This window comes from Aulonocara sp. 'chitande type north' Nkhata Bay, linkage group LG9 (assembly GCF_057382095.1).
Source record: "Aulonocara sp. 'chitande type north' Nkhata Bay isolate Kocher_YH1m ecotype deep benthic linkage group LG9, A_spYH_male_GT1.1, whole genome shotgun sequence".
NCBI lineage: Eukaryota > Metazoa > Chordata > Actinopteri > Cichliformes > Cichlidae > Aulonocara > Aulonocara sp. 'chitande type north' Nkhata Bay.
The window spans coordinates 29,142,370-29,153,387 of record NC_141352.1 but is presented as its reverse complement, the minus strand read 5'-3'; the positions used below and the strand labels follow the sequence as shown (position 1 = coordinate 29,153,387).

The following is an 11,018-nucleotide window of genomic DNA, read 5'->3' as shown; positions in this document are numbered from 1 at the left end:
TTTATAAAATCGTTTTTCTGTTTTAGCCTCAGCTACTTTGATACAAAGGCATCTGCTGTGATGCTTACACCTTTGATAAAGTCTCGCAAATCTCATCTTTCTTTTTATAGATATAAAAATATGGAAATGTACTGATCCGTGATCTGAATTATAACATTTCTGACTGTCTGAGGAAAAATTTACCCAGATCGGATTGAATCGATTCTAGAAATCAGTGACGATACCCAGCTCTAACAGTTACACAATCATACCAAAACTCTGTCCTGATAGGTTCCACTTTCTCTTTTGTATCAGACATACTGAGACAATATTCGGGATAAATAATCATGAAAACAATTTATTTATTCAGTTTAGCGGTTTACACGTCACATCATTATAATCACAGAGCTTGTTTCACTTGAATCGTCCACTTGATGGCGAAGTAGAGCAAATGAATCATCACAATGCTTCGAACCATGAGTCGACCAGTTGGATGAAAGCTTCAGTTCATCACGAGGCTTTATATCACCATCACTAGTATTTTGGTCCTAAACCATTCAGAGCTTTATAGACCAGCATCAGAACTTCAAAGTCTATCCTCTGACGGACAGGCAGCCAGAGTAAAGACCTCAGAGCTGGACTGGTGTGGTCCACTTTTTTGGTCTTAGTGAGGACTCGAGCAGCAGAGTTCTGAATGAGCTGCAGTTGTCTGACTGATTTTTTAGGTAGACCTGTAAAGATGCTGTTACAGTAATCAAGCCTACTAAAGATGAATGCATGGACTAGTTTTTCCAGGTCCTGTTGAGACATCATAACAGTACTTACTTTTAAACGTTTACTCTTTGGCCGCTCAGCTTCCACCGTTTTTTTCGGCAAAATTATCCACATCGACCGCCGCGCTATGCAATCTGGGATATGTTGGGCCACGAAGTCTACACCGACACATCTTTAAAATTCAGGGAAATGAAGGACACATTTGAGGGCCGCATTGAGGGCCGCATTTCGAGCAGCCTTTGAATTGGAACAGCCTTCGTCGCGTTGCTGTGACGTAATCGGCCTTAAAATGCGGCCTTTAAGGCTGCAGACCCTGAATTGGGATACAGACCAGGGGCCCGTTCTTCGTACGTCGCTCACTACATCCAAGATCAAATGACACATCCAAGACCAAACCATCGCGCTAACCGTGAGCTCGCTAATCCGGTTCCCCGAACACACCTGCTGTTGACGATTAGTACAGCTGGACGCAGTAATGTGACATCACTGGGTGTCGTAAAAGGGGCTACGCATCGATAGTGGAAACATTGATCGGCAACCCTCTGATTGGTCGGCGAAAATGTCGACGGAGCGCGCTCGGCTCGGTATTTTTCGGCAGCAGAGCAAGAACTCTTGATTGAGGGATTTCAGGAGTTTCAGAGTTTAATCAGAACGCAAGGGAACACTGCAAAGGCTGCAAAAGCAAGGAGAGAGGGCTGGCAGAAAGTTGCTGACAAATTAAACTCGTAAGTAATTTAATAATAACAATAATAATGGAGTGGATTTATATAGCGCTTTTCAAGGCACCCAAAGCGCTTTACAATGCCACTATTCAGTCACTCTCACATTCACACACTGGTGGAAGCAGCTACAGTTGTAGCCACAGCTGCTCTGGGGCAGACTGACAGAAGCCAGGCTGCCATATCGCGCCATCGGCCCCTCTGGCCAACACCAGTAGGCGGTAGGGTAGATTTATTATATTACACTATATTATCCAATATTATATTACATTATATTATAATATGTTATATTATATCCCCTTTCACATTAGAGCCACAACAGGACCCACTAGAACATGGGAAGAGGTAAAAGTGAAATATAAGAATATTCTACAGAATGGTAATATTTATCACTTATATTGCTTTTCGTTTCTTGGAAAGAGACCCTGAAATAATCTGTTTGTTTATAACAGCAACCAAGAAAAGGGCAGAGCAAAAAAAGACAGGTGGTGGTCCTGCACCCCCTCGTCAACAAGTTGGTTAAGTAAATAATACCCTCACGGGAATATCGATATCTCTCAATGAGCACACTGTCGCGCTGAGCTGAAGGATCCTGTCTATCCCGCAATATACGCTGAATTCTGAGGACTCTCCTTATCAATCTTGCACCTTCCTCAATGGGTTGCTCGCGTATACGGACAGGACATGGCTGCGACAGACTTCCCAAATCCACCTTCGCTTTTATAGCCGTGGTCTCTCATCTTGATTACACGAAGTAATTTGCAATTGCTACTCTGAAATATGAATTACATCTGTAATAATCACATACATGTAATAGAATGTTAATAGTACATTTCCCTTTTTTAGGAAATGACCTGTATGTATCTGTGTGAAATCAATAAATGGATCAAGTGCTGCATTGTCTTTAGTTACATTGATGTTATTTATTTATGGTGAAACAGTGGTGGAATATCGCTGTTGCTTTCGTATAAATGAAGCGGACATACCTGCATGGCCGCGATCTAATCCTGTTTACATAAAGTAAGCCTGCTCCCGAGCAGGTTTATGCTTACGGCCCTGCTGCTATGACAGCAAGTCCCGGATGAGCTTCGGGGAACCGAACGATCCAAGATCACGTGAAATCGTCAACAATCAAATCCAGCTAGCCTACTTAGCGAGGTACGAAGAACGGGCCCCAGGAGTGACATGTTTAGCCACATGTTCTCCTTAAGTTGCTGGCTGGCTGAGTGGTGTCCAAGAAACGATGTGGGCTTCATAGATAATTGGCAAACCTTCTGGAGGAAACCTGGTCTTGTTAGGAGAGACGGCATCCATCCCACTTTGGATGGAGCAGCTCTCATATCTAGAAATATGGACACATTTATTAAACCCCCTAAAATATGACTATCCAGAGCTGGGACCAGGAAGCAGACTTGCAGTCTTACACGCCTCTCTGCAGCTTCTCTCCTCCTGAAACGACAGCTTCAACACAGCATTTAAGCTGTTGTTAGACTATTAAATATTTCACTCTAATGTTGCAACTACCCAGTCACTTCTGTCTTTAAACAAAATATTTTCCAGTTACAGAAATCATGAAATCCAAACTAAAGTGTTACTGTTGCTATATGCATTTACTATAAATAATCGATGATGGTGCTGACATGAAGGAAGAGAAAGTTACAGGTTGCATCCTTTGAGTTTGTCTCCGTGCCTTTGGGCGATTTTTATGACAGATGTTTCTGTTCAATTCTTAAATCAACTTTTCAAAACACAAACACTATTTTAAAGCTTTTAAAGATATTAATGATAATTATAATAACAGTAATAAAAACAAAAGCTCTCAGATCCATCAAACCAAGCAGCAGAGAGAACAACAAGTGAAGATAAAACTTTAACCTTGTAGACTTCATTATGTTCCAGCTGCTCTACAGACGCTGTGACCTCGAACTTAAGCAGGTCGTAAAGTATGTGCAGCTCAATAACTTCATAATTACACAGGGTGTAATTATGAAGTTATGAATTATGAAGAGCAAATATATCCTCTAAATCAGCGTAGCACATGTGCAGCTGCTGGGATTCACTTAAGCATTCGGCTCGTCGCTGTTGCAGGTTTTTCTCTCGCTGTTCTGGCTCACAGCGCTGCAAGCACAAAAATAAATATCCCCAAAGGTGTGAAAGGGAGCTAATTAGTAAGAATATTGTTACTCTCCCCAGGAGTAGTCCAGCAGTAGAAATCAGTCCAATAACAAGGTGTGTAACATCTAGCAGGGTGACAGAAAAACCCAGGGTAACTTCCAAGGACCTCAACGTCTCTCTCACATTGCGTTTTTTAAACATGTTTCCATTTGTCACTTCAGTCTTTACTCTGAAATACAGGAAGAGAAATCATGGCTGAAACAACTTCTCATGAAACCAGGGGTGTGGTCCAACAGTCAGTTTTGGTGAGGAAGGTTCCTAACTGAGAGAAGTGACCCAGAAGTATCTGTGTAGCAGCCACAATGAATCAAGATCATGAGCTTTATTAACTGATCAAAGTCTATTCTTTCATCTTCTGTATTATTCAGTTTGCATTGGTAATGCCCATTATTGTAATGCTTTTTTAGTTCAGTTCAGTTCAGTTCATTTTTATTTCAAACATTTCAAACATGTGCCTTCACAATCATTACAAAATATCATTCCATTATTTGTTTGAAAAGGAGTAGGCTGAAGTATTTACTTATTTGTCCCTACCCCCTCAAGTTTTACCTCTCATTCATTTAATTTTTTTTGTCTTAAATTAAACAAACAACATATGAAACATATGAAGTAAAACAAAACATAACATACATAAATCAAAACAAGAAATTAGCAAGCCCCACCACAGTATAGTTTCTTTCATATGAAAAATACAAAATGTGTATATTTGCAGATACACAAGTTATGGAAAAACAACAAACCAAAACAAAACAAAATAACAAAAAAGAACCGCAACACCATTACCAGCAACATTACCGTCCTGGGTTAACCCCGTTTTCTTCATTCTTATACTTATTTAAAATTAGGTTTTTATATTTTACTTTAAACTGTTTTATGTTTTGACTGTCTTTTATTTCTTCTGTTAGACTGTTCCATAATTTAACTCCTGCAATTGAGATAGACATAGTTCTTAAAGTTGTTCTAGCACTTTGTATTCTTAAATTCCATTTCCCTCTTAAGTTATACCCACCTTCTCTTTCTATGAACAATTTACAGATTTCTTTGGGAAGCAATTTATTTCTTACTTTATACATTATCTGCGCTGTTTTAAGCTTCACCAAGTCTTGGAATTTGATAGCTTGCATTTTGACAAAGAGTGCATTTGTATGGTCCCTGTACCCTACATTATTTATTAATCTAATGGCCCTTTTCTGTATTATAGTTATTGTTTGTATGTTACTTTTTTAAGATGAGCAAAACTTTATTTTACTTTGGGTTAGATGGGATGAGTGATGGATGGAGGGAATTTTACTTCAGTCACAGAAATCCTAAATAGGAAGGAGGAGCAGAGTTACAGTGGATCACTATCCAGCAGGGAAACAAGATTTATTTCAATTTCTTGGGCAAAGAGTGAGATTTACGCAGTGGGCAAATTAGGGAGATGACACCATCAGATCCCGAGCCCTCCATGTGTTAATCAAGAAACTGCTGCTGTGCTACATCCATAAATAATGAATAAATTAGGAGCTGAAGCTAAAAGGACAGTTTATTTGTACCATCTTCATGTCAACACATTCAAGAACATCACAGATGAAAGAAACATTAAAAACTTCCACACTACATAAAGCAAGAAAAATAGTTTTTCTTTCAGGTGATTTCAGAAAAAACAAAACATCAAAAACCTCCAAGACTCTCTTTGAAAGAACTAAAAACCTTTATTCTCATGGTCCAATCATGAGTGAACTCCCCGATGAAGCCTTGTGTGCTAAAACATGTCAGAGTTTAAAGGTTAAACATGAGTTTCCAAAACGTTTTGCTGGAGAACAATGAACTATTTGACTGAGTTTCAATTATTTATAGACGAGCAAAACCAGAACAGAGAAAAAAGGACAAAACTGACTCAGTAAAACGACAGAAAATAAGATCCCATGTAAATCTGTATTATGTAGAAGTTCAGCCCAGCAACCAGTTCAGTTCAACACAAGTTTAAATGATTCTATCTGAACTCTGTGGAGCCTGATCTCAAGCTTTTTGAGTCTGACACTGAAACCAGAGGATCTTTCTGTCTCTTCAGATTCACTGTGATCCAGTGATGGGAGTGATTTCAGCCCTGAGTGATCACGCTGATGTTTGCACAGAGCAGATAATTTAGTGAATGTTTTGGCACATTGGTAACAGTGAAACAGTTTATTAGTAACGTGGGATCGTTTGTGTGTGGAGTATGAACTGAGATTCCTGAAGCTCTTGTCACACTGGTCACAGCTGTAGTTTCCTTCCATGTGTGTACGTTCATGATTGTTACGACCATTTGACTGTGAGAAGCTTTTGTCACAGTGTCTGCACTTGTATGGTTTCTCTCCTGTGTGGACTCGTTTGTGTCTTTTAAGCTCCCTTGCAGTGGTGAAGGATGACCCACACTGATCACAGAGGTGCTTTTTAACCCCACTGTGAATCAGTTCATGTTTTTTTAACTCACTTGGTGTGGTGAAGCTTCTCCCACATTCTTTGCAGTATTTCAGTTTGTCTCCAGTGTGTCTACGTTGATGTATTTTTAGGGTCTTTTGCTGACTGAAAGTTTTTCCACAAAGGTCACAACGAAAGTCTTTCCCACCACCACAGTGATGACAGGGTTGAGAACTGGATCCATCTGTGTCGCTCTGCTTCTAAACAAAGACACAAAGACAGTGTAAGTCAGTCCTTCAACACTTTTATCCTGAACGTCGCCTGAAATAAAGAGCATCTCTGCAGACGTCCAATTACATTTGACTGTTTCAGTTAACACACTCAGTTTACTGGGCTGCAATAACTACAATACTACCACCATAATACTACAGTAATACTAAAATCATAACTGACATGAAAATCTGAATAATCACTCAGAGCTGCTTTTCCATGCAGTAGAATTGCTAACATGCTAACACAGTTTAATGAGCAGAGTTGTTCCAAACAGTCAGGCTAAAATGACAAGATAACAATATAAATACATACCTCACAGTAACTGCACTTGTAGAGTCTCTTTCTGGTGTGGATCTGTTGGTGTAGTCTCAGGTAATGTGGAGCTTTAAAAGTCTTCTCACACAGGTCACATTTATAAGGTCGTCCCTCAGTGTGGATAAACATGTGTCGTTTTAAGTGTGTGTCTGTAGCAAAGTATTTGCCACACTGTTCACAGCAGTACACATCATGTCTGGTGTGAATGCGTAGGTGTCTATTTAGGAACCCTCTCTGGCTGAAAGTTTTTCCACAGATGTCACAGCTGTATGCCTTAATTCCAGAGTGGGTAACTAGATGCCTCTGTAAGCTGCTACTGCAATTAAAAGCTCTGCCACACTGATCACAGCTGTACGCTTTAACTCCACTGTGGATGAGTTGGTGTCTTTTTAGGTAACGCTTCAAGGAAAAAGACTTTCCACACAAGTCACAGCTGAACGGTCTCTCTCCAGTGTGGATGACCTGATGCTGTTTTAGATGACCCTTCCTAGCAAACTCCTTCCCACACTCGTCACAGCTGTATGGCTTAATTCCAGAGTGGGTAAGTAGATGCTTCTGTAAGTTCCAACTGTGAGTAAAAGCTCTGCCACACTGATCACAGCTGAACGGTCTCTCTCCAGTGTGGATGACCTGATGACGTTTTAGATTAGCCTTCAAAGTAAAATCCTTCCCACACTCGTCACAGGTGTGTTTTTTCTCTCTCTTTCTTCTGTGAGGTTTGTCGGCCTCCTGAGAGCGCTGACTTCTCGCTCCATGTTGGTCCTGCAGTGACAGAGATACAAACAGAGGCAGTGAGTGAAATGCAGTCGTGGAACAAACTCAACCTTCAAACTCCCTCCATTAACACTAGTTTTAAACCTGAAGGTGGAGTGTGGCACCAAACACCTTAAAGGTCTCTTATCCCCACCTGCTGGTAGTTCTAACACATTACATCCAACCTGCTGTTAAAAATAATTCATGACTGTTTAAACACTAAAATCATGCCCATCCCTCGTGATTGTACACACACACACACACACACACACACACACACACACACACACAATCACATAAACAGACGCAAACTTTTATATTATTTTATAATTTATTTTATAGTGTTGTTTCCTATTACATATTTCTATAATTTGTATAGATTTATACATAATTATTCAGCGATAATAAATCTTATGTTTGTTTATTCAAAAAGAACCCCATTAGCTTCCATGTTGCTCGTCTTCCGTCAAATACAATCACATAAAATATTATACAATAAAGTGGATTCAAAATATCAACATGATTTGGCTCTTACATCCACAGTGAAGTTTCACAATTGTTAAAATATAAGCAATCAATAATAATAATAATATCAATAACATTGAGGCACATTACACAATTTTAAAAAACAAACCATCTCTTACAATATTTACAACAACTAAAAGCTCTTTAAATCAGCTTTTAAATGTTCATTGAAGTTTTGAATAGTTTGAATAATTCTCTAATTTTATAAGGCAATTTATTCCACTTAAAAGTTGCTCTAAATGTAACAGTTTTACAAAAAGTTACTTTTAACTCGAGCATTTACTAAATTGCAGTTTGTTGAAAACTGTGTAATATGATTATGTATTTCATCTGGATACTGCAGCTGAGCAGAAATAAATGTGGTGTGTTTAACAGAATTGCTTTCTTTATAAATACAAGTAAGCCATAGAATATTTTAGTCTGTACAGGAAGCCAAGAAAGTTGATTATGCATTTTATCAATATTAGTATAGCATGAACATCTTAATACTAATCTGGACGCTTTATTCTGGACTAACTGAAGTCTGTTAAGATCTGTCTTATTAGCTGCTGACCAAATGATTGAACAATACTCCAGATGAGACATTACTAGTGCATTAATGACATCTTTCATAATTGAAGAAGTGATACAGAAAGAGCATTTCATAGCCATAGCTATGCCTTGTCCCATTTTCTTAATAACAGAGTTGATGTGCTGAGACCATGAAAGGTGGTGATTTATGGTAACTTCTTATGAGCACCTGCAATCGTTCTGGTGCTGTGACATAAAAACAAACGCTGACCCGAGACTCTGGCACACAGTTTTGCCTCTTTTGCTCATTTTAATGTGTGATTAGTGCACAATCAGGGTGCCTTTCATGTAGGGCTGGGCTATATCATACCGTTGACGGTAATACCGGTATAATGTTGGGCAACGATAAGAAAATGAAATATCACGATAGAATATGGGTAAAACGCGCATGCGCAGTGCTTTTGTTTTCATACGCACATGGAGGAAAAAACATGGCGGTGACGGAGAATTAGAAGGGTGAAAGCGGATCGTTGAATGAAACAGATGAACCAGAATTGGTTTGTAAAAATGCTGCAACTTCAGTGGTGTGGAACTGGTTTAGCTTTCGTACGTCAGATACACAACAAACTCTATTTGTGGTAGGACATGCTAGCAGGCCGTCGTTATTACCGTGTTTTTTGTGGAGTTGTAAAGTATTTTGTCTAGTGTCAATTATATCATCAGCTACATCGTTATCGCAAATTTTCAAACGTATATCGTGATAAATATTTTTGGTCATATCGCCCTGCTCTGTCTGTCACCTTCTGTGTTGAGCTCATTGTTTTCTCTGTAGTGACTCAGCTGAGTCCAAGTAGCTGAAAATGTTCCTCTGCTGCTCCGTCAGACTCTTCTCCTCCTGCTGATCAGCTGGGACACAAAACAGATCTTTGTTAGGCTCCACACTGCACTGAAGAGTCAAAGTGTCTCATATGTTCATCTCACAAGTAAAAGAACACATTTGTTTCCCGAGGTGGGAAACTTATTGGAAACAAACACAAAAGGCTTGAGCACCGATACCTGGCATTGCTGGCATTGCATCTTTCAATGCCAGCAATGGCAGGTATCAGTGCTCAAGCAAAGACAACTAACCTCCACCACTATTTTTTCATACGGGCAACCGCCCGTATCAAAAACCGCTACTGTGTGTGTCACAAGTTAATCTGGCTGTAGGCTATGGTACTTGGCCAGAGGTTGCGCTGGTTGACTTGACTCCATTTGAGTGCACAAAAAGTAAATTGCACACTTTAGTTGTGAAGCGAAATTGAAAATCGCCCGTATCAAAAACCGCTACTGCCTATACTACTGTGCTTTGATGTCGCTCGTAAAGGTGAAACGTTTGAGAACCACTGCTACAGAACAATGGAGATTTCCGTTATATGGTAAAGCCTGCAACTCACGTGATGCCCAGAATTGTACAATCCGATTGTTAAGTGATGACGGGACGAATCCTACTTCCGGGCCTAAAGTAGTCTGCGTTTAATATGGCTTTTGTGTTGTTAACATGTTTAATTAGATTAGATTAGATTAGATAGAACTTTATTAATCCCTCGGGTGGGTTCCTCTGGGACATTCGATTTCCAAAAAAGCACAGCACCGACAGAAGTTACAGAGTTACAGAATATTATATATATATACACACACACACACACACACACACACACACATATATAAATACAGAGACAATATAAATAAAATATACGAAGGTATACGAATATACGAATGTTATGTATTTTCTTCTATTTGATCTCAAAAAGCTCCTAAAACATTCAGTGATCACTGTTGACCTCCCTCGGCTTTTATTACCGCTAATCATTTATTTAAGCTCAGTTTTTAAAACCTTAGGATGTAACTACAGCCCAGCCCATACAGCAGTATATGAATGACTAACCTCGTATTGTGGATGGATTAGGGCTGGGCGATATATCGAGTTTTTAAAAAATATCGATATATTTTCATACGAGATATAAGATGTGACAATATTGTTTATATCGATATAGTCTATGTTATGTTATAATTATACTTGTGGAGCCGCAGGTTTGCCTCTCTTTCGTCCACTTTTGTCTCTACGCAATGTTACTCTGCCTCGCCTCTCATTCACTGAACACAACTCCGCCTCCCTCATTGCTTCACCTGCAGGCAATGACAAGATGAAAGCGGAAAATCTCCGTTAGCGAGTTACCGTGCGTGGGGCTGGACGGCGTCAACGTGTTAGCGAGCTAACCGCGCTAGCGAGCTAACCGCGCTAACGACATGCAGCCCGGAGGGGCTGCACGGCCTAAAATCCTTTCATTTTCTCAAAAATCGTCAGTGCGCCTTATGTATGAATTCTGGTTGTGCTTACTGACCGCGAACCGATTTTATGTGGTACACAGCGCTCAGCAATCTGTCAAAAAATGTTTTAATATGACTTTGCTAAGCTACGGAGCTGCACCGCTTGATGGATTGTCGGAGGATTACGGCTACCGGGGAGGAGCCTCGCGGAGTGATACGTACTGTGTGTGTATAAGGACCACAAATGGCACCTGTTCAGAGACGTGGTGCAGCTGTGAAATCTGTCTCTTTGTTATTACGCTC

The 11,018-nt window shown here is 39.8% G+C and overlaps 2 protein-coding genes across 2 annotated transcripts in view; one reads left to right on the top strand and one right to left on the bottom strand.

The window, feature by feature from the left end:
• The window catches only part of LOC147322323 (uncharacterized), a 333,216-nt gene that overhangs the window by 239,717 nt on the left and 82,481 nt on the right, over positions 1–11,018 (top strand). The gene's annotated exons all lie outside the window — the stretch shown is intronic.
• On the bottom strand, positions 2,954–9,438 carry LOC147322326 (uncharacterized). Its single transcript, XM_086306863.1, has 3 exons — positions 9,206–9,438; positions 6,615–7,379; positions 2,954–6,289 (listed from the first exon to the last, which is right to left on the bottom strand). The coding sequence occupies exons 1-3, from the start codon at positions 9,221–9,223 to the stop codon at positions 5,597–5,599; spliced, it is 1,476 nt and encodes a 491-aa protein (XP_086162989.1). The 5' UTR covers positions 9,224–9,438; the 3' UTR covers positions 2,954–5,596.